Consider the following 23,249-nt stretch of genomic DNA (forward strand, 5'->3'; position numbering starts at 1 on the left):
AACTCCTCTAAAGACACAATAGTGAAAACAATGAACTCTTGAGCCTTTTCACATATTATGAACAGAACGATATTCCCTTTGTGTTTTACAGAAGATCTTCAACAAAGGCAAATATAATACATATTCTGATTTATAAATTCTCTTTAATGCTCTGGATTGTGATCCCTTTTTAGCTTTTGCACATAGATTTCTTCAATAAAATCACAATCCTCCTTTCCAAGTGTTCCTCTCCTTTCACTAATTCCCTTCCTTGATTAACCCCTGATCCCTCCTCCCTTGTATTTTATGATGTCGAAAATGTTAATTAGCAACAATTTACTCAAAATCTACGCTACATAGCTTTTGCAGATACAAATTAAACACATTAATGGCATGCCTGCTCGTCGTATTACCATAAATGTACCGAATTAAACAATTAAATTCCCTATAAATACATGCATTAATCCAAGGATCCAAGATACACTTGTACTGAATTCTCTCTCCCCTTCGCGAAGTCTCTTCACAGCATCAAGTCTTTTCACTGTCACAGTCAAGAACATGGCTGGATTTGGTTGGAGCTTGAGGCATGGCAACACACTTGGTTCTAAAAGGCCTTTGCTACCTTCACAAATCGCTTGTCGAATATGTGACCATGTGTTTACGAGTGTTCAAGCTCTCATAGACCATATCGAGTCTCACATGGTAGAGGACGTCGAGACTGCGAGATGGAAAAATGGTCTGAGCTTTTCCTCCTCCCGTGCAGATCCTCTCGCCAATCCTTTCAGTTTTGGTCCTTCTGCTCCTTCTCGTCTGCCACAAACTGGGTTCCTTGGCCACAGTCGCTATAATTTTCTTTCTTCTACAGAGAGAAACCCTGCCTTCAGCCCCAGCACCCCACAAAATATTGCCTCAGAACAACCAATTATTAGAGCTCCACAATCACAACGTTCATCGTTGGCTAGGAACAGGTACGCAGTTGGGTCACAACATGTTCCCTTTGCCTTGCCAACACGGCCCTCGGTGATGGAAGAGCCTCGCAGTACCGATCGCACCAGGCCGTTTCTTCGACAATTGGAGAGACCGTTCTCCTCCGGAGGTAGCCATGGGAAGAGGTCATTTGCGGAGACGCTGGATTTGACTTTGAAGCTGTAGAGCTTGAAGAGGGAGGATCGATACAAGGGTTTTATGCCAAAACCCTAATGATCAAGTTTGTAGGGACATTGCATGTTATTTTATGTAATTTTATTTAAAATAAAACACTTAATCCTCCATCGGGTGATTAATTATACCATGTTTTGTTTTTTTGTTTCGTTTTAATCAAGTATTAATTATTTTGTTAATTTCTGTCATTGTGTAGTGGAGAAATTATTCCATCTCCTTGTTCTCCGTGCGCTTATTGGTCATAGATGCGATGAAGTATACTCTAAAATTAAATAATTTTATAAACTCCATGTAACTTAATTATGGATAAAAAAATATTTTTAAACATGTCTGATTTGTTAAAGAGAAGGTCAAGAATGTAATGATTATTGTTGAGATTTTTGTAATATATATTAGGCCAGATATGAATTTATTATTTGTAAAATAAAATCTTCCAAGGTTATTTATGTCTTTTTAGAAATTAGCAACATTTCATCTCCAGAAACGTAATCTATGCTTTGAATCGCTTTGCTTTAAAGAAAAACACAACTATAGACTCGAGATGTAATTTGTCAAATATATATGCACTCAAAAAAATATAATATAAGTCAAACATATTCTCAAACAAATAAACTCATAATTAAAAGTCAACTTTGATTTAACCAAAGATTTATTGATTAAAAATAATTAACTAGATTATTAATGATATTTATATTTGATTTTATATTAAGATCTTATTTGATTCATTTTATGTCATTTAATTTAGCTTTTTGGTGAAAACTCTGATTTTAACAAAAAAATAATAATTATGGTCAACTAATGATGTGATGATTTTTAAAATAAAAAGGAGTTGTTTTATTATTGATAGTTATTAGAATAGTGATCTAACAAAAAAAAAGTTATTAGAATAGTGAGATTCCGTACAATCTTTAATTGAAGATTTTGAAGGCCATCCAATCATAGCTTAATTTCTCGAAGCCATTACCGGACATCAGTTAGTGGCGTGACTAGATTATCTGTGTGATCCAGTCATAGATTTTTTTATTTTTATTAATATTGATATTCAGTTTAATTTGTGTTTATTTTAATTAATTTTAGGGTTTAAAATTAATAATTATATAAATTTTAGTAGTTATTATATTAATAATAACAGAACTCAAACTTAAAATCATAAAAAAAATAAACCTTTTAGTTTTAATTTTTTATTCCTAGACAGACCTATTAAATAATTAATTTTAAATTTATTATTATTATTATTATAAGAGGTGAAATAGATTTAACACTTTACTAGAGACTCGTAGCCAGCCACTAAACTACAAACCCATTGGTGACGTGGAGAATTATTCTGCTTCAGAATGGATACAAGACGTTAAAATTTTGTAGCGGCGATGAAGTGACGAGGGCTTTTTTTTCTTTCTCGGGCTCTAACCTCATGCTATGGGTTAGCAAGCCCGGTCCATGCCATCGTGCCCCATTCACAGCTCTCTTTTTTTCAACTTAAATTTCAATGGGACAGCTCAGTCTTCAATATTCTCCCACCTTTTTTGTTTTTTTTTAATGAAAATCAACACCAGAAAAAATTCGGAGAATCCAGTATTTTTTAAGATGAAATAAATATCAATTGAGTAGCAAAATCATTATCTGTATTTTTTTAGTGGCTGATCGCGTAGGAATGGCCATATGATATATTTTTTTTATTTTTTTGATAACCCGGGGTATTCGGACCAGCTTACATGCACCACGACTAATTATCGGATCCACTGAATATCCTACAAGCCTAGTAGATAAATAAGGCATCACGAGGATGACAGGCATACACATTAAGGCTTGAATCCAGGATGTAGAAGCAAGGAAACCCTTACTACCACTGGGCTACAAGTCTCGGTGTTGTTAGTGCTTGTTATAGCGTCGCCATTAGTATTATTTTGCTTATATTGCCTGAAGGTCGAGTGGATTTCTTTCAGAAAAAAACAGTACGGTGTCGAGTTTGGACACAAGGCAATAGTTGCTAAATTGAGACCATTAATAGCATATTTTTTTTCTGTTTTAAAAATATTTTTAGATAAATTTAAATTTTTATTAACTTCAAATTAATATATTTTTAGAGTTTTCAAAATCATTTTGATATATTGAATATCAAAAATAATTTTTAAAAAATAAAAAAATTATTAACATGCATTTTAACACAAAAAATTATTTGAAAAACAATTATAATGTAACAATTACATTACCAAGCACTTTCTGAACTTAAATCAATCTTGATCAATAAATTTATTTATATATAAAATGATGTTATTTTATTTTCTTTAAAATATAGTTTAATTTGACTTAGTTAAATTTAAATCAAGTTTAGTCAAATAAACAAATTGTAAGTCAACGAATGGGATCATTTAGGTTTGACCAAATTGATATCAAAACTAATTTAAATTAAAACATGAATATAATTATGTTTTAACTCATGGATTTACCTAGTAAAGTCATTAGTTAAGGGTTATAGAGTCGTAGAAAAATAAAATCCAACACAATCCCGTGCAATCCCCAGGTTTGCTGCCAATCCAGGAAGATAAATAAATAAAAGTTTAAAATGAATGGTTGGGTTGGTGGGATAAGTTGTACCAATTCATGGACCATCGACATCAAGAGTTTTATATCGCAGGCTGTTATAATCAAAGAGTTAGGAGATAAATTGAAGAAGGTTAGAAAAGAGAGGAAACAAATCAGTGCACGACAAATATACATGGTAAGATTGTCAGCTTTATATTCCACTGTTGACTTAATTTATATACTTGCCTTCGGGTTTTTTTTTTTTAAGAAAGATTATAAATTATAAAACATATTTAAGTATAGAAAATATCTTTTAATTCGTATTTTTTACAGGTCTAAATTGGAAAATTAATAATACTAAAGCTTTTTTTTTAAGTGCCAATCAGATTGTCTTATTTCAACTCGTTACTTTTATTGCATTATTAATTAATTCTTACCTAGTAGATGCACTTCCTACATTGAACATGTCCAGCCCAGTGTTAACAATTCAATTAAGTTGTCAGCCTGTAGATTTAATATTTTTTTTTTCCATTTGGAACATATATTTGTTTTTTATAGTTTTGAAACTCGGTTCAGCTCTACTAGTTGACTCAGAACCTGGTTGATCCGGGGCTGGAACTGAAACCGGATTTAAAAAAAACAAAGGAAAAAAAAACCCGATATGACTCGGTCAAGATCCAGCTTACAAACCCATTAATTTTTATTTTTATTTTATTTTTTTTTAAAATGATATCATTTTATTTTTTAAAAAATTAATCCACTCAATACCAAAACCGGATATCTTGACCAGCAAAATTATGCTTCTATCAACTAGGTAGTTAAGCTGGCAGTAATAAAATACTCCATAACAGACCTCAGGAAGGGTTTATTTGAAATTCTACTAGAGATGCAATTCAAAATATTTTTTTATTTAGAAATATATTAAAATAAAATTTATTTTTTTAACATAACATATTAAAATAATTTAAAAACATAAAATTTTTTATTTCAAACAAAAAAAATAAAATAATTTACAACATATTTCTGAACACACCCTGAACCCGCAGCAGGCTTGATGAAATGCAACGTGGATGCAAGTATTTTAGCCCAAGGAAATGCAATGGAGGTTGGCTTTGTCATGCGAAATAACGAATATTCATGTTGTAGATAATTAACAAATAATTAAGAGATGATGGAAAAGCTAAGTGGTTAAGCGCTCCATTGTGGGTTCAGTAGATTTAAAAAAAAAAAAAAACAAAGAATATTCATTTCCATGTAGTGGATAATTATTTGATTTTTTTAATTAAAACTAGCTCATGTTAAAATTTTAAATTTTATGATCTGATTTTTTATTTAATTTAAATTTAAAATTAAATTATTTTAAAATTATTATGACATGACTCAATTAATTTGGTCATTCTAGAAGCATCCTAGATGACTGATAAAAAAAACTTAAGAAACAAATTATGAAAAAAAATGAAATTAATATTAAAAGCTTCCTATCCAACTTTTTATCTATTATGAATTTAAAATTAAATTATATAAAAAATTATTCTACTTATAACCTGTTAATAAAAAATAAAATTGAAGGCGAAAAATGGGAAAAAAAAATAGAGGGGTTACATTGAAAAAAAAGAAAAGGAGAGGAGAGGAGGTTAAATGCTAATACGAATAATTATTCTCCATAATGATGCTCCATGATGCTAATATGAACAATGATGCTCCGTAAGGACACAGAGAATAATTTTCAGGCTTGTTCTAAAAAATTGTGCGAAAGAAAATACAATAATTTATAGGAAAAATGTTTGTTCTTACCGAAATTCCCTGAAAACTTTGAATTCAATTAATTGTGATGGTTGAAGTTTCAATCCCACCCACGATATATGAGCCAGTAGAAGGGGTTTTTTTTTTTTTTATTAAAAACAAAATAGAGTTTATGTTATTTACTTGTATTTTTTTAGTATTGTTTTAATATCAAGTCTAAGAAAAATTACGATAGCAAATAGAGAGACTCGTTTCTAATTTTCTTTTATCTATTTTCTTAGTAATTGAATTTTATATGAATTTTAAATAGATATCCTTACAAAGATTATAAATAAAAAATTGATTTCACTCTTGGAATTAAATTTAATTTCAAGAATTCCAAACAACATGAAAAGATAAAATCTTTATTTTTCTCCCCTTTATATTTAAATTCCTTACCACTTTTATTTACTAACAATTATGATTTTTTAGTAATATTTGGTAATTATCTAGTAATAAAAGAAATAAAAATAATAGGAACGAAAATGACATGATACCGTGTATTTCATATTCTTAAAATATATAAATCAACTTTAAAATTATTACATTAAACAAATTTATTCTATATTTCTATCTTTTTCACCGACATATATTTATATCTATTTTGTATTTTTTTTATAAAATATTAACCAAACACAACCTAAATAATAATTGTTCACTGCTTTTTTTAAATTACATTTAATTTTTTTTTATCTAACATTCATATACAATTCGCTAGCTTGTCAAATATTTTATCATTTCATATTTGAATGACTTTGTTACACATTTAACACTCCACCGTCACACAATTTAAAATATACATGTTAACTCTTTATTTAAAGACAACCTCAAAAAATGTCAAAACAATTGATATAAATATGAATTATTGGAAAAGCAAGGATGGAGTAGTTCCGTTGAAGAAATGCAAGTAAACAATCATATTAATTACAACTATCCAAAGTATTTTATGTTAATTAGTCAAACAAATACTTCCTAACCGAATGAGAAACTATTTTTTTTAAAAATCGAAATCATAAATTAAGATTTATTTGATTAATCAACTGAATTTATTTTTTAAAAAGAAGTATAAAATATTGTTTTTTTTTATATATTTTAAAAGTGTTTTTAAAAATATTTGATTTTTTTTTATTTTTTAATTTTAAATTAATATTTTTTTTGATATTTTTAAATTATTTTTGATATACTAGTATTAAAAATAATTTTTTTAAAAATAAAAATAAAAATATTTTAATATATTTTTAAATAAATAATATTTTTTAAAATAACCACTAATCATACTCTGAAGTCTGAAAGAGACAAAACACTTTAGCTGAACGGGAAAGTTTTAAGAAAGAAAAGCGTTTTATAAATTAAAGTACAAGCACGTGAGAGGAGGTTGACTAACTCCAGCCAGTAACAATTCAGTGGAGGTAGCCATCTGCCATCCCATCCATCAAGCATCAAAGGTAAACGTTGAAAAAACAGAGGCCTACATTAGTAATTTCAAGTCTAAAAATCCCGGAATCATTGTCTGAACTCCAATCCTGATAGACTCTTTGTCCTGATATGTCAACATTAGTTCGGTTTCTCTAAACTACCCTTGATCACTTCCTCTATTTACCTCTGCCACATTAGCGTCATGCCTTTTCCACTTGCAGACAAATTTCTTAAAGTCAATGAGAGATGTATTTTAAAGAGGTAAATTGATAAAATAATATTTTGAAATAATATAAATATAATTTTTTTTTATTATGTATATTTTAATAAAAAAAATCATTTGAAAAGCTAATTTTATTAGTGTAGAATAAAGAAGTGTTTTATTTTTTTTAATGATTTTGATGTTATTTTTTTTCTATAGTTAGATTTAATTGACTTATTCTTTTGTTTGCTTCATTTGGTTAGTTTTGACTCTTTTAAAAATACATAGAAATAACATTTGTTAAAAAAAAAAAATATTTTAATTTTGTTTGATTTTAATACGGCAAGACAAACGAAAAAAGTAAAATATTAATTTTTTATTTTTGTTTAGCATCTCCGAGATGCTCTTACTGCCCAGTTGGTATCCGAAGCAAAATCTCTCTTTCCCCTTTCCTGCCTGCTGGGTTCTCAGCTGCAACTTTTCTTCTTCTTTTACAGCTCTCTTCTTTTTTCACAGAGAGCGAAACCTTTATATATCAATGGCTCTTTGGGCAAATTGATCTTTCTTTCTTTTCTTCCTTGTCCCCCCCCTCATTTGATCTCATTTTTTGGGCCATTAAAGATTAGTTTTTTGTTAAGAATGAAGTCTTCAACTCGGCTTGACTCGGCCGTTTTTCAACTCACCCCAACTCGAACCAGGTAATCTACTCTTTTCTATCACTTTACTCTCTGTGCATGTGTAGCTTAGCTTCTTCCAGTAACATTTTTGTGTAAGCTTTCAGTATTCTGTTATTATATTAATTATCACCTTTTATTTCTTTTGAGCAAAAATATACTCACTCAATGCTCGAGTACTCAAGCATAAACCAGCTTTCTTTTTGGGTTTTATGAGTTGATTTCTGTATTCATCGGAAACCTTTTGCTTCTTGAAAAGATCTGGGTTCACGAGTAAAAATATTACTCACTCAATGCTCGAGTACTCAAGCATAAACCAGCTTTCTTTTTTGGGTTTTATGAGTTGATTTCTGTATTCATTGGAAACCTTTTGCTTCTTGAAAAGATCTGGGTTCATGAGTTATAGATAAAGCTAATGATGTATTTCATGTTAACATTTAGTTGTGAATTATTTTCAAGTTTCGAAGCTTTGCTAGTCAACATTTCAGAGCTCAAGTCATTGACTAATGGGTTGTAAATTTTCCGGCGAAAATTAACTTGAATTTTGCTGTATTTTTTATCAGGTGTGATTTGATTATATGTGTAAATGGGAAGATAGAGAAAGTAGCTTCTGGGTTGGTACAGCCATTTCTTGACCACTTGAAAATTGCTCAAGATCAAGTGGCCAAGGGGGGCTACTCAATAATTCTTGAGCCTGGAAGTGATGCAACGTGGTTCACGAAAGGAACAGTTGAGAGGTTCACATTGTTTTCTAATGCTCCCCAGTTACCACTTTTAAATATCACTTATTGTTGTTTTTGTGGTGTTAGTGAGTATTGATCTTTGATATATAATTTATTGGTTTTGATCAAGAAAATGCATATATGTTTGTTCCAAACGAAGTTTAATTAAGAGTTTGGAAAGATAGAGAGAAAAGATAATACTTGAATGAGAAATGGTTGAGACAAAGATAAACAACAAATAACATGATATGGATGTTTCCTATATCTGCTATTGCCAAATGACTGTTTTGTGAAAGAGGGTTTGAGCTTTATGTGATTTGCCTCTGTACCTTTTATTTAATAATGTAATTGGTTTGATTTCTTATCATAATTTGATTTGCAGTTTTATGTTGTCAGCTTTAAGTAAGTTTTGAGCTTCTCAAGTGTAAATGATGCAAATCATGGTTTTATTTTGCCTCCAAATCATTGTTGCGAACTAATTTGTTTTGTTCATATAGATTTGTTCGCTTTGTGAGTACACCAGAGGTGTTGGAACGGGTTTACTATGTAGAATCTGAGATCTTGCAGATCGAGAAGGGAATTGCAATTCAAAGCAACAATGATATGGGGTTGAGCTCTGTAAGTAAAATCGTGAAGCACCTCATGATGCAAAGTCAGAGCCTAGAATTCAATTTTGGTTGTCCTTTTTTATCCACAGGTAGAAGATCATCAAGCAAAACCCGTAGAGTGCATTGAAGGTACTGTTGCAAAAATAATTTTGGCCTTGCGTTTGTCTTTGTATTAAAAACTCTTTTTACATTTCTGTCTTCTGCTTCTAGTGTTTTCGTAATTTTCTTTCTAAACTGTGGTTGTTCTTCTTTGTTTTTATATCCTTTCTGGTGGGTGTAAGGAGGGGGGCACTTCTTTTTTAGTATATTTACCTAGTAGTCTTTCATTCTCTTCTTGTTTATTCTCGCTGTTAAATAGTTACTGTAATGCTAGTAAAGTGTTTGATCACATTTTCTATCCTAAGAACTAAATGATTAAGAATATAATTGTCTAGCTGCGGTGCTGTTTTTTGTTGGTTTTGGATTATATTGGATAACTTTTGACAGGTAGCAAGCCTCTGACAGATTCTAGTGAGGAAAAAGCCATTGTCCTTTATAAGGTAATAGGTCACTAATAATTTTAATCACATAATGAATTATTGGCATTTTATTTCTTTAATTTCATCTCTTTGCTTTCTTGCAGCCTGGCCCACATCCACTTGAAGCAAATGGGTCGACTGTGCAGGAAGGAAATTCCAAGTAAGTATCATAATTCCCATGAGTAACTGGATAGCGAAAAAGAAATTAATTTATGGAAGGATGTTGATTGCTTCAAAATTCACATACCTGATTGCTGTCATGAGTAACAAATAACAAGATTATGATGAAAAATGAAGTTATGTATAATTGCTTAACTTTTACTTCAAAATCACAATCCTCAATGTGACTTTTCATTTCAATTTCCTAAAGATCCATAGGCCAAATTGCAGTTATACAAATTACCAAAATCATTTCAGTTCCCTACTGCAAATTTCATCATCATTGTCTTCTTCTACCCAATATAAAATCCTACATAAAGGGTATTAGAAGTTGTATCATGATTTCAAGACACATACCAAGAGTCAGATAAGATTGCAGGGTAAAATTACTTTCTTGTTCTGCAACACCTCTATATTGACTTCATTTTCTGTCATTGTAATGCAGATTCAGAGAATGCCAAAAAGTTTGTTGTTAAGGAGCATGTTGCTCCCATTCTTGAAATAATAATTGTAGTTGATGAAGAGTGACTAGACTAGTACCATATCAAAATGTGATAGTTTAATGACTGCTAGCATCTCTAAGTGTAATCCATTGTTTATGTAGATTCACCATCAAAAGCAAGAGTATTAATCAAATACTGCATTTGGTTTGCGTATGCTAGGGTTCAGCTTATGAAAGCTCTGGAGACACGAAAAACTTTGCTGCAGAAGGAGCAGGGCATGGCCTTTGCACGTGCTGTAGCTGCTGGTTTTGACATTGATCACATGGCACATTTGATATCATTTGCTGAAAGTTTTGGAGCCTTACGCTTGATGTAAATAGCTTTTTTTATGCATTCTCTATATTTTGTTTTCACGTTGACCACAAATTGGTCTGTGGTATAGCTATATTTCCTAGAGGATAATCTCTAATGTGGTTTCATTCATCAATGTCAACAGGGATGCCTGTGTCAGATTCATGGAATTATGGAAAAGAAAGCATGAAACTGGCCAGTGGGTTGAGATTGAAGGAGCTGAAGCAATGTCTAGCAGGTCTGACCTTTCTTCCATGAATGCGTCGGGCGTTGTTCTTTCTAATACAATAAACAAGCAGTGGCCTGAAACTCCTGATAGTAAAAGGAAAGCTGGTGCTGACCCAAGTGCAGGTATGAACTCAAAATGTAATTAGTTCCCTAAAAATGAAGAGTTACTCTATTGTCATTGCCACTCAATTACATGTCTCACTAACTGATGGAAATTAAATGTCATGGGAATCGGAAAGGAATACAACTGATACTGAGTAAACCTCTCAAGGATTGGAAAAGCCCAAGACCTGACCTCAACCTCACTTTTCACCTAAAACAAACAACTGGCTGTAATCTGCTGGACTGGCTAACTTCAAGGGCTCATGGATTTGCGCACCTTTTTTTTTTAGAATAATGCTTTCTCTGTATTAAGAACAAAGGTGCAGCTATTGAGGTCAATATCACTTAGGGTGTTCCAATAGCAGCTAAAAACAATTTGGAGAAAAGCAGGTCCAGTAGCGTGAAAATTTTCTTATAAGCATTCATGTTTAAAAATGTTGAACCTGGAATGTCCTTGCTGTAATTATTTGTGGTGTTGAATTTCATTTATTTCTATGTTTTCTTTAAAATTCAGTTGAACAATTTTCAACTAATCTGCCAGATGAGCGGCCTCCAACAGATCAACAACCATCACCAGGCCAACAGGAGTATTTTCATGGCCAGTTTCCACATCCTATGTTTCCTCCTTGGCCCATTCATTCTCCACCTGGAGCAGTGCCTGTCTTTCCAGGGTATCCCATGCAAGGCATTCCTTACTACCAGAATTATCCAGGAAATAGCCCAGTTTTTCAGCCACCATATTCATCAGGGGAGGATCCTAGAATCAATGCTGGTCAAAGAATGAGTCACAGAAGGCATTCGATGGATAGCAATACTGAACCTGAAGCTTGGGAAGTGGATGCTTTTAGAACAAGATCTCAGGATGAGACTGAAGAGAAGGAAACTTCAGGAGGTCGAGAACCTGGGAGGAAGGGGAGTCGTTCAGGTAAACGACTATCAGGTACGGTTGTTATTCGGAACATCAACTACATTACTTCAAAGAGACAGGACGCATCTGGTAGTGAATCTCAATCAGCTTCTGGTTCTGAAAATGACGAGGAAGATGAAGTTTTATTGAACACCACTCCAAATGCCAAGCATAGGAACTCTCTGAGATCCTCAAAAAGGAAGGGAAGCCATAAAAAATCTGTGGATAAACTGAACTCGTCAGATGTGGCTAGAACATCTTATGGGAAGGAGGATGACGGTGGAAACTGGAAAGCATTTCAAAATTATTTGCTAAAAGATGCTGATGAAGCCGAACGTGCTGTTGACGAAGGCATGTTTGCAATGGAAAAGAATGTTCGAGCAAAAAGGCGACAAAATACAATGGGTGATGATCCTTTAGTTATAGATGGACGAGATCCAGGTGATATTCAAGAAGGGGATGTGACAGATATGCAGAAAATTAGTGGAAACTGGACCCGCATGACTAATGCATCAAAAGATGAATTGTTGATATCAAAAAAAGTGGGCCAGCCTAATGATGGTACAAGGTTTGTAAATGGTCAAATGGATCTACAGTCTGTGGATATAGATGGCGGGAGACGGTATAGGATGAATGCAAATGATGATTTTGTAATTCATGGACGAGAAAACAAGTCATGTTATAGAAGTTCATCATCAGATCCACTAGCTCTTAATGGTTTTGAGACTGCAAAAAATGATCTGGACAGGAGTTCATCTAACAATATGGATGATGATTCATATGTAGTGAAACTATGGTCAACATCACTAGATCAAGTTGTAACTGAGGGAAGAAACATTATCGATGTGGATTCTGAGTTCCCATCAACAGCTAAGAAGACAGAAAACTTATCTAACAGGGTTGGAAGCCAAGTCAAATATGAACCAGATGATTTAAGTTTGATGCCTGAACGTGGGACAGAAAAGGGATCAATCGGCTATGATCCTGCTTTAGATTATGATACTCAGGCCTCACTACATAAGACAAATAAGGTGGTAACTGGGCAAGGCTCTACAAGGTCAGACAAGTACCGGAAACCGAAACTCATTCCAGATACTTCAGATAGGAAGAAGACAGTAGGGCCAACAAGGAAAGGAAAGCCTTCAAAGTTGAGTCCTTTGGATGAAGCAAGAGCCCGTGCTGAGAAGCTAAGAACATTTAAAGCTGATCTCCAGAAAATGAAGAAAGAGAAGGTACTTTTTCTTGACCTTTTAGTGAGCACTCAACTCCACATTGAAAGTCTGAATACTTTCAGCAAAGTGGGGTGCTGATCTAGGCTCCAACCAGTGTTACCATGGGTTAGTTCTATCTTCCCATGGGGGATGATTTATCTATTTTACTAGCTAGCTCATTAGGAGTTATCCTCAGATTTGCAAATTCTTTTCGTTTTCAGGAAGAAGAAGAGATTAAACGACTGGAAGCTTTGAAGTTAGAGAGACAAAAGAGAATTGCTGCTAGAGCCAGTTCCACTACTGCTCTGCCAGCATCGCAGCAAACCAGAAAACAATTGCCAGTGAAACTTTCCCCAAGCTCTCACAGAGGATCAAAATTCAGTGATTCAGAGCCTGGATCTTCATCACCTCTGCAAAGGTTCTCCATCAAAACTGTTTCCGCAGGATCAAGTGATTCTCGGAAAGTCTCTAGGTCCAGCAAATTGAGCACTGGACCTAGCACAGCTGGAAATAGATTAACTCTGTCATTGCCGTCATTGTCTGAACCAAAGAACGAGAAAAGTGGTGTAACACCTGATTCAAAGGCATCGATGGCCAGGATTAGAAGATTATCAGAGCCAAAAGTAAGTAGCAGCAATCATGCTTCAATTAAACCACGAAGCACTGGACCAGTACTGAAACCAAAATTGTCCAGTAGGACTGAGAGCAAGAAAATATCTGCCATCATGAACCATGATAAAAGCAAGGCAGCATCTCTTCCGGAACTGAAAACCAAAAGCACTAAAGGGCATGATTTTGCCCCTGGCAATTCAGCAGCAAAAGAAATTCCACAGAAAATGCACGAAAGCAAGGCCATTGCAACTTCGAAGAGCACTGAACTGAAACAGAATGGAAACAAAATTTCACATCATAGTGATGAGGATGACAACCCAATAATTGAGAAGACTGTTGTTGTGCTCGAGTGTGAGAAGCCCTCCATTCCCTATGCACACACATCAGAGCACAAAATAGAAGTACAAGATGGATACTCTAATAACTATAAATTAGGGGAGAAAACAGAGACTGTGGTGGATTATGCAGCTATTCGAGCACCAGTTTCACCACTTACCATGGATGGGATTGGTAGAAAACACACTGAGCACCAGTTACCAAAGCACCCTGGGCTTCATGAGGTAAAGTGACCAGAAATGGTTGGCTGGTATATCAATGCACGTTACATCTAAAATAATTGTGATGTTAATTCATCTTGGAGATTTAATATGCAGTGCATTTGAAATGAACATAGTAGTATAAGATTGGAAGTGTTCTTATAGCAGATTTGTAGTTTTGAAATCTATTATTTTATGTTTTATTATACATCACAACCAGTTAATAGCTCCTTTCATGTCTCAAGGGAAATCTTGTGAATTGTAATGAACCTCCTTTATTGATAAATGAAACTTGTAGCAAAGGTTCATCTAATTTTATCTCTTTTCTTAAAACCTCCTTGCTGCTGTAATTATTTCTACTCAAGTCCCAGAATCAATGTGATAATCTGCTTCTGATAATCTTCTCATCAGGAACATGGAATAATATTTTGCCTCTGAATGGCAACACAAACTTCTGTATAGTTGTAAATTCTGCACTCTTGGATATGAGTAAACCATTTTTTTTTGCCACGTTGGAAATCTGTTTCATAATTTGATGTTTGTTATGTATCATCTTCTGTTCTCAGGCTGCATCTGTACATGCAAGTTGTACAGAGAAGGAATCACTAAAGCTTACAAGCACCATTGCTGAGAAGCCCTACCATGCTCCTTATGCTCGGGTGTCATCTTTGGAAGATCCATGTACTGGAAATTCCGAATATGGCAAAGCACCTCCATCAAGCTTACAGACAGATTCAGCAGGCACAGAGACCATTAAAGCTCACGTGTCTGGTTTAAAAAGCTTGAAACTAGAAGAGATCCCTGAAGCATTGGAGAAGCCTCATACAAAGGAATCATCAAAAGGGTTTCGACGATTGCTGAAGTTTGGAAGAAAGAGTCATACTGCAGGTGAACGAAATGCAGAAACAAATCATGTTAGTTTGAGTGGGTCCAAGACAGATGATAATGCTGCCTCTTCCAGTGAAGGTAAGAGCAACTATACTTTTTCCCTTGCTTTTAGTGAATAGTTAAATCTGAAGTTCCTTGGACTGCTTAGTGTTTCCACTGAATATGATCCATGAAACATTTAGTAAGCAAATGGTATCTTAAAATTCCTACAGCTAAGTCTAGTTTGAAAGAATATACCGCATGATATTGGTAATGCATGAACCAAAATTAAGTAGCCTTTTGCTGTTAATTCCGTCCAACGTGGTTCATTAAAAAAATACTTTGCAAACAGTGGTGACTGTGAATTCGAGTGCCCTTTGTCTAATTTTTACTATCTGAGGCTTGTTAGTAGAATTTATAGATCATTCAAATTGCGTCCACTGGCTGTGTTAATTGATTGACTGTACAATATGATGGTTATAACTAAATACTCCAAGGATGAGTTTTATGCTGATAAATAAATTTAAGCGCAAGCCTTAATCATGATTAATCATATGTACTTTCTACAAGATCGCTATCAATTTTTGGTTGTTGCACCAGTACATACATTGAAGAATCTTATCTCTCAAGATGAAACCCCCACTGCTGGCTCCAATCAAAAGAGTAAGCTCTCTCCTATACCCACATCAAACTAATCATATAGCACTGTTGTTCATAGATTTAGTTGTTGCTAAGATTAAAAAAACTTGGCTGCAGCTTCTCGTCATTTCTCATTGTTATCGCCATTCCGAAGTAAGACGGGTGAAAAGAAGTTGACTAATTGATAGCTGATATGTGGATGTACCAAAGCAGAAAGCTGGTCTTGTTTTGCACCATTTTGGTTGTTGTGCTTTGTTGATTTTCATGTCTAATTGAAAAGAAAGGTATGTTAGTTTCATTACGGATATTGGTCAATGTACATTCACATTCACATTCAATTTCTAAATTTCTTTTGCTTCATTAGGTTGTTGACTTGCTGCTCCCACCCTTAATGATTAAAGTACGACAGTGTTGATAGATTGTTAGAAGTCTTTGATATAGCGTGCTTGGAATAGGATATCCTGGAATCTTCACAAATGTAAGGCAAAAGCCTCAACAAACAGCAAAACGAATCTCCCCAAAATCTGAGGAGGTTTAGGGAGGAAATGGCCCATCTAGGATTTTGTAGACTTCTTGTCCAAACTAAGGTGTAGACCAAGAAGCAATGCGGGAATATGTATCCAATCACTTGTTGCTATGGGCACTAGCACCAAAACTTCTGTGGAATCTGTTAGCATCTGGTTACTTTTGTTAGTAAAGTTAAAAATTTCCTTAACTGAATCAAAGTGGAAATCTAATGTTGTCACATTTTAGCTGAAAAAAAAAAAAAAAAAAAAACTTGCCAAGTATAAATTCTTCGATAGTGAAATTATAAATTACAACTGTCAATCGCATGTCTATACCATGTCGAATGGAAAATGACAAGGAGCCTATTGTGTTATCATACAAAGCTGAAACGGTGATTTTCTATCATTGAAAAATTTTTATTTTCCTATTGCTTCCAAGAGTTCTCACTGCATATGTGGCTGCCAGATCAAGAGTCCGGAGAAAACACATGTTTTAATCAAAGCGAATAACAATGCATGAAATGTTGCTTTTGCTCATTCTAGTTAAAGCCTCTTTCGCCAAGCACTCGGCAGCCTCTTGGGGATCCTCCAAGTGTCCGATGAGATGCACTGCTTCTTGATTATTGATGGTCTGGATAAATATCAAAGTTAAGTGAATGTCTCCAAGTTTACGATAATTATTAGGACAGATGGAGTGTCTGTTATGGTAATTAGATGTATCTTACCTCCCATATGCCTGTGCTTGCTATGATGACAAACTCAGTATCAGAGTCGATCCTTTCAGCCCCGACAGCAAGCTCGGAGCCTTCAGATTTCTTGGTGCTTGCTGCATCGCTGGATTTCCACGATAACATGCGTCCTGGATGCACAAAATAGCACCCGGTATCAGATCACGGAGGTGTATATATAATAACTGTTGGATTGCTTTTCCATTGCATGTAGACTCCCATGTCATTAATTTTCCCTTTTTTTTGTTTTTGTTTTTTTTTTCTGGATGACCAAAAACCCTTCTGTAACTTTCTGGTGAAACAATGAAGAGCGCGCAGCTTATTAAAATTTTCCGCATCACTCCAGCAAATATCGTTGATCCTAACAAGCGTTTTACTTTTTTTGAAAGAAATTCTTAAAAACATTTGGGTTACGTTGTCTGATCAGAATCTAATAGCATATACATCCACTTTAGTTGTAAAAAGACAGGAGTAAGGAGTGCTCCATACCGGAAAAGAGCTTGTGAGACCAATGCCTTCTGGCTGTTTGCTGGTGCTTGCTTTTCATCTGATGAGCCACGCCGTCTCTGCACACTACAACTCTGAAGTCACCCATGTTAGCTGTCACAAGCTTCTCTCTGTTGATCACCATAACAGATGCAGCACCTGCTTTCAATGCCTCAACTGACTTCTGTGTCTCCCTGATCTTTGCTCTTGCAGCAAGATACGCTTTTCTCATCATCTCCTTACTCTTTGTCGTTATCTGAGACTGCAAGCCATCTTGTAATGTCACATAGCTATAGACAAAGACTTGAAAGTGAAACAAGTACATCTTAAATACTCTTTTATGATCACAGTTACATGCATAATGGTTCTGCTTGCAGGTTCATTAGTTGACTTTCTTCAGTAACAAAATTGTAAACGAGAGGTTTCCATGCTTTTTTGCCTTGTGTGCTACTGCACAGGGAAATGACCTGCACCTTTTCATTTGGCATGATTTCAGCTGTGAAAGTCAATGCATTAGCATAATTTCCAAGTCAGTGATCACTACTTTTTTTTTTTAGATAGCGTTTGGAATGAGTGCAAATCACGTTTCCATAAAATTTAATTTTTTTTGGGTTAAAATTTAATACGGTTTGTATGTTTTGGATTGTTTTGATATGTTAATGTCAAAAATAATTTTTAAAAAATAAAAAAAATTATTAACATGTTTTTCGACACGAAAAGTTATTTGAAAATCAATCGTTACCATACTGCTAAACACGCTTTTAGTGTTAGTCATCTTTTTGTCGTACTATGATTTGTGCGCACGAAAGAAAGCACGAGAATGAGCAAGCATTGGATGTAATCTTGATTACCTCGCTGGGGTTCCTATCAAACAGGTGGGATTGCAGATACTTGCTGATTCCATGTCCAATTTGTGCATCGGAAATTCCGAAATACCACAACTCCAGCTCCGCTATCTGCTCTCTTTGAACCACTACAGAGTCAGAGTCTGACTCATCTGCACCACCTTTAAACGACTGATCCTCCACGACATGATATCCATGCGTTATTGGGATCATCCATGAAGCCTTCTTTGCCATACTAGCCGTTCTTTTCTTGCGCCAATTTCTCATGAGAGAGCGTTTTAGCCGAAATGCCTGAAATTTTAACAAGCGCGTTAATGAAATGACCATTCCACACAATTTGACTTTCAATGGCAAACTCCAAAATCTCAAGTCTACCAGTACCAAAAAATTGCTTTTGAACTTTACACTGCCTTTCCTTGACCGTTTCAAAATCTTAGAAATACAAGAATCATTGTTATACAAGCAAATATTTTAGGGTTATGATCATAGCAGTTCCTGAATCGTTTTTATTGTTCGATACTGATTTCTTGTAGAATTGTAGCCATAAGCACAATAAAATTGGTCAACTCGATCTTAATCTGATTGTTCAAGAACTCGAGATAAGAAGACTACCCTGCCCAGTTGAACACGATCCTCCGAAAGTGAAAAATGAATCAAGATGAAAAAACCATACACAGCATGTTGGACGTATAAAAACTTAAAAGCAATCAAGAATTCAATTCCGCTGTTCATTTCTCACTACCTCTTGAACGTCAAGAATTATGAAAAGACCACCATGAAACCTGTAGGCATACCTTGAGCTTTCGATGAAGATCTTTGAGTCCCATGTTTCTCCCTGGAAAACTGATAATAGAGACTGCTTTATGCATCCCCTTGAATACGTAGTATTTGAAGGCCAAGATATATATACGTATACTATAAGCAAATCAAAAGGGAATGGTTTTGGAAGATTACAAGAAAGAGGGAAGGAGGGTTCGAGAGAGGGGTGGAGGAAGGGAAGGAGAAAGCTTTGGTGTTTGCTTTGAAAATGAACCAAAAGAGAAGTTTGAGGTCAATCTAAGGTCTAAAGGTGTAAAAGACTATTATCAAGAAGTGCTATTTTAGGTCACTGTATTAAATGGGAAATTTATGGGTTTTGATTTTATCTGTTGAAGAAAATTAAGCCTTATTACAGACGGTTTCTACTTTCTGCCATTTTTGTTAAATGCCATGTTAAACACATAATAAGAGCCACATGTGTGACTCTTGTTCAGTTTTATCATAAATGGTCATCAAATTTGTTTGGCACACTCTCTTATTAAAAACTTATTTCGAGCTGTATTTATTTTTAAATTATTGACCTGGCTAAACTTCAATAATTTAGCTAATATAATAAAAAACTCAGGTGATGATACATGACCAATTGGTTTTAAGTTTATTTTTAAAAAAAAAAACTTATTTCAAATAATATCATGTCAAATTTATTTATTTTATTCAAATAACCTTTTTTATTAAAAAAAAAACTAAAACAATTTTATTTTGAAATATTAAGTATATGTGATGAAGGAAGGAAATGATGAAAAACAACCTTGTCTTGAATAAAAACCTCTTTAATTTATTTATTTTCAGGACTTGACAAGGATTAAAAGATATTTGAAAGTGTAATTATGATTATTTTTCAAGATATTTTTCACATAAAAACCTCATTAATTGTTCTCTCAAGACTTGACAAAGATTAAAGGGTGTTTGAAAGTGTGGTTGGTTGTTTTTCAAAGTATTTTTTATCTGAAAATATATCAAAATTATATTTTTTTTATTTTTTAAAAATTATTAATTTGAAATAAAAAAAATCAAAATTTTTTAAAATAATAATAAAAAAAACATGTACTTGATGATGCATGCTGCCTTGAAGGAAATCTTTTTCAGGGATTCTCTCAAGGCTCTTTTGGTGAGACAGTCATGTAAATTTGAGCCACGGCCAGCTTTGTTTTTCCCGGCCATAATTTCAGGCTCATTAACTAAGAAAGGTGAACAGTGAACTAGCAACTTGTCATCCTCATTAGACTATTAATTGGTAAAACAAGGCAATTCGTGCCCGTGCTTGCCGGCAATCGTCTTTGACGGTCAGAACAATGGGTATACGACATAACTTCAGCTTATGTTTTTAGATATTTTTTAAAAATAATTTTAATTTTTTAAAAAATATTAAATTAATATTTTTTTATGATTTTAACATACTGATATCAATAATAAAAAAATTATTTTAATACATTTTCAAATAAAAAACTATTTAAAAAAGTAATCATATACTACAATTCCAAACATCTCCTAAATATTTGAAAGCAGTAATATTTTTTTCATGTCCGTATATATTTGAAGGAATCTTCATTAATCTTTATTAGGATTGATATTCCTTGTATTTTTATAAATTAGGGTAAATAAAAGGACTTTAAATTATAATTTATTGCTGAATGAATCTTCTTCTGGTCATAAATGACGACACAATTTTAAGTCATCAGACAATACCAAATAAGGTAGGCTTAAGAAAATAGAAGTGGCAACATACATATCAAAGCCTCATTTGGCTTCAAGTTTGCGACCATTTTCTAGTATATGAAACTATTAGATTATGATTATGATAACGCTTTTAAAATCATAAACTGGTAGTTCTAAACAAGGATGGCGATGAATTCGAAGATTTCTCCTTTTGATAATGCCTTCGTCTGTTTTTGTATCGGGTTACTATACAAATTGTTTTTTAAAATATATTTTTCAAAAAAATATATCAAAAAAATATTTATAAATTTTTTTTTAACAACATAATATAAAAAAAACACTAAAACAATAATTAAAAAAACAAAACATTTTGAAACGAAAAAAAGGTATTGTGGATCTTTGAATGTGATTTTTGGGCTACGCATTTTTATATTTCTTTATAAAAGCAATCCCTGGACTATATAGGCTGATTCAGGCCTCATATGTTTTTGGGCTTGATAATGAATACAATTACTTTGGTTTTTAAAGTAAAGAAAGAAAGATAACAGGGAAAGGCAGGCAGGTCAACAGAACTAAAGCTAGATAAACATGATTCCATATTAGTTCCTTGTGTAGGCTACTAAGGTTGGTTGCACTCATGGATCAATGTCGACTTATATTACCTTAATTTTCATCTGATGACTATTATATTCAGTAAAAATGCATTGTTTTCTCAGCTAGTTGAAAGATCAATGATCTTCTGCCTTTTGTTTCAAGCTACCACGCATGGAAATGCATCTGAAGGCAGAAAGCAAGTAAATAGTGACACTTAATGCTGGCAAAGTAAGAGTGACTTGAGGAGAACCCACAATTTTCAACGCAAAAAAAATAGCAACAAGATCACAAAATATAAATAAGGTAGCAAGATGAAATTGACCACAAAATCTTAAATGTATTGAAACTGCTCTTAATCTGGGAGTCAACAGAAAACCAACTGAAAAACATCCCAGTAAAACCTGGCATCATATTGATAACAAAATTGGAAGTCTCTAAACAGGTAACACTTAAGCAGCATTTTCTTTCTTCAACTTTGCAAGTTCTTGCCTGATCAATCCACCCCTCTGCAAGTGCATATAACAAGATTATACTTGATTCAGAAAGAATGAAAGTATCGAAATTAAAAAAACCATGCAAAAGAACTTTGCTGAAAGCACAGAGCCAACAACGATGAATTTCTCCAAAGTGAACTAAGAACTTAATATCAAACAATAGAAACAGAAGTTCTTAATATAATTCAAACCTAGTAAAATAAGCTAGGGGAATCGAATCGAAAAGTAAAGCATTGTGATATTTAAAGAAACAATCGTTTAAAGCACTATCACCAACCTTGATCTTAGCCAACATCAACTTGAACCTATCAAAGTCATTGAGAGCTGCCCTTCTCTGCTGGACAATCAGCCTTCTGCCCCAGGAGCTTTTCTCCCACTTGTTTTTAACATCTATCATCACAGAAACAACACAACTCAATGAATGGTAGGTATTAATGACCCTCAAATTTCAGCAAAATTATTGTCCTCACCAGCCTTCTCCATAGCTTCAATCAAAGCCTTCTTCTTTGGAACCCGGTTGATCTCAATCTTGATATCGGTAAGTGAAAGCCTCTTGAAGTTCATTTGGCTCCTCACCATATCCGGGGCATCAACTAGAGCCTGTAAATAAAAGACATACAATTGCAATCAACGTAAGTTGACCAATTCCACTTATGAACAAAAATTCAGAACCAAAAGACACAGCCTAAACATCCTCGGACGTAGACTTCAGAATAAAAATTTCATACATAACACTGCTTTCCTCGGACCATCTACATTAATCTTTAACATCCTAAGCTCCATAGAAATTCAAAGTCTAATGCTTACAAGAAACAGAACAATCACGCACAGACGAAGTAGCAGCATACATTAAAAAAAATAGTACAATGCCGGTACGCATTACAAACTCTAATTTTTTATGGGTATTCTTTGCGGTCATGTTCGGTTGCTTAGGCCTTAAAAAAATGCCTTTCGAATGAATCTAGCAAAACGCTACTCGATTTTCGATTTCGAAGGAGTCTAGCAAAACGCTACTCGGTTGCTTAGGCCTTAAAAAATTAGAAGCAAAAGAAGCAGTAAGCATAAGTTAAGAAACATGCGAGAGAATGAGAGAGACGTACGCGGTTCTGGTCGATGACATCGACGATGACAACGAGCCTGCCGTATTCTTTTCCATAGTTGACAAGAGCTACCCTCCCGATCTCCACGTATCTCTTGAAAGGCTACAAGACCGAATCACAAACACGATGTAATTGCCGTCAGATTAAGAGAAACATGAGAGAGTTGCAGAGTTGAAGAGAAAGAGAGAAGAAGCTCACCATGTTGGGTTCGTGCGGTGTGTGTGACCGTGAAAGCAAAGAGAGAGCTAAGGAAGATGCAGAAATGACAAGGGGTTAGGGTTTTTTCTTTTTATATGCTTAGTTTTGTAGAATATCTTGGGCCGGCCCATTGAGGGTTTGGATTTGGGTTTACGGATTGGTTCCGAGCTGGTAAAAGTTATT

At 33.9% G+C, this 23,249-nt stretch overlaps 3 protein-coding genes across 4 annotated transcripts; 1 reads left to right on the top strand and 2 right to left on the bottom strand.

Moving 5' to 3' along the window:
- Window positions 1–7,462: 7,462 nt before the first annotated feature.
- LOC118057348 (COP1-interacting protein 7) lies at window positions 7,463–16,000 on the top strand. 2 transcript variants are annotated; one of them, XM_035069908.2, is made up of 13 exons: window positions 7,463–7,761; window positions 8,301–8,474; window positions 8,957–9,077; window positions 9,157–9,196; window positions 9,554–9,606; window positions 9,690–9,745; window positions 10,407–10,559; window positions 10,684–10,889; window positions 11,383–13,007; window positions 13,208–14,158; window positions 14,701–15,100; window positions 15,602–15,664; window positions 15,758–16,000. In XM_035069908.2, the coding sequence occupies exons 1-13, from the start codon at window positions 7,703–7,705 to the stop codon at window positions 15,823–15,825; spliced, it is 3,969 nt and encodes a 1,322-aa protein (XP_034925799.1). In that variant the 5' UTR covers window positions 7,463–7,702; the 3' UTR covers window positions 15,826–16,000. The 2 variants fall into 2 exon arrangements, with proteins under 2 accessions (XP_034925799.1, XP_073266867.1); XM_073410766.1 differs by having other exon boundaries at window positions 11,410–13,007.
- A 403-nt stretch (window positions 16,001–16,403) lies between these two features.
- On the bottom strand, window positions 16,404–19,330 carry LOC118057367 (putative protein phosphatase 2C-like protein 44). Its single transcript, XM_035069927.2, has 5 exons — window positions 19,000–19,330; window positions 18,212–18,496; window positions 17,364–17,622; window positions 16,872–17,005; window positions 16,404–16,777 (listed from the first exon to the last, which is right to left on the bottom strand). The coding sequence occupies exons 1-5, from the start codon at window positions 19,072–19,074 to the stop codon at window positions 16,640–16,642; spliced, it is 891 nt and encodes a 296-aa protein (XP_034925818.1). The 5' UTR covers window positions 19,075–19,330; the 3' UTR covers window positions 16,404–16,639.
- Window positions 19,331–21,548: 2,218 nt separating this feature from the next.
- Window positions 21,549–23,211, bottom strand: LOC118057375 (large ribosomal subunit protein eL14z). Its single transcript, XM_035069939.2, has 5 exons — window positions 23,067–23,211; window positions 22,869–22,970; window positions 22,239–22,368; window positions 22,046–22,158; window positions 21,549–21,780 (listed from the first exon to the last, which is right to left on the bottom strand). The coding sequence occupies exons 1-5, from the start codon at window positions 23,067–23,069 to the stop codon at window positions 21,724–21,726; spliced, it is 405 nt and encodes a 134-aa protein (XP_034925830.1). The 5' UTR covers window positions 23,070–23,211; the 3' UTR covers window positions 21,549–21,723.
- Between the last annotated feature and the right edge of the window lie 38 nt (window positions 23,212–23,249).

The sequence above is a fragment of the Populus alba genome, chromosome 8 (genome assembly GCF_005239225.2).
Source record: "Populus alba chromosome 8, ASM523922v2, whole genome shotgun sequence".
NCBI lineage: Eukaryota > Viridiplantae > Streptophyta > Magnoliopsida > Malpighiales > Salicaceae > Populus > Populus alba.

Bases quoted from the DNA above. Each gene is read 5' to 3' on its own strand.
- LOC118057348 (XM_035069908.2), top strand. From the start codon at position 7,703: ATGAAGTCTTCAACTCGGCTTGACTCGGCCGTTTTTCAACTCACCCCA. The intron at 8,475-8,956 runs GTTCACATTGTT...TTGTTCATATAG, and splicing joins ACGAAAGGAACAGTTGAGAG to ATTTGTTCGCTTTGTGAGTA. The intron at 10,890-11,382 runs GTATGAACTCAA...TTTAAAATTCAG, and splicing joins TGGTGCTGACCCAAGTGCAG to TTGAACAATTTTCAACTAAT.
- LOC118057367 (XM_035069927.2), bottom strand. From the start codon at position 19,074: ATGCATAAAGCAGTCTCTATTATCAGTTTTCCAGGGAGAAACATGGGA. The intron at 18,497-18,999 runs GTATGCCTACAG...TTAAAATTTCAG, and splicing joins ATCTTCATCGAAAGCTCAAG to GCATTTCGGCTAAAACGCTC. The intron at 17,623-18,211 runs GTAATCAAGATT...GATGGCTTGCAG, and splicing joins TTGATAGGAACCCCAGCGAG to TCTCAGATAACGACAAAGAG.
- LOC118057375 (XM_035069939.2), bottom strand. The intron at 22,159-22,238 runs GTGAGGACAATA...CTGTGATGATAG, and splicing joins TGAAGCTATGGAGAAGGCTG to ATGTTAAAAACAAGTGGGAG. The intron at 21,781-22,045 runs GTTGGTGATAGT...ATGCACTTGCAG, and splicing joins TGATGTTGGCTAAGATCAAG to AGGGGTGGATTGATCAGGCA.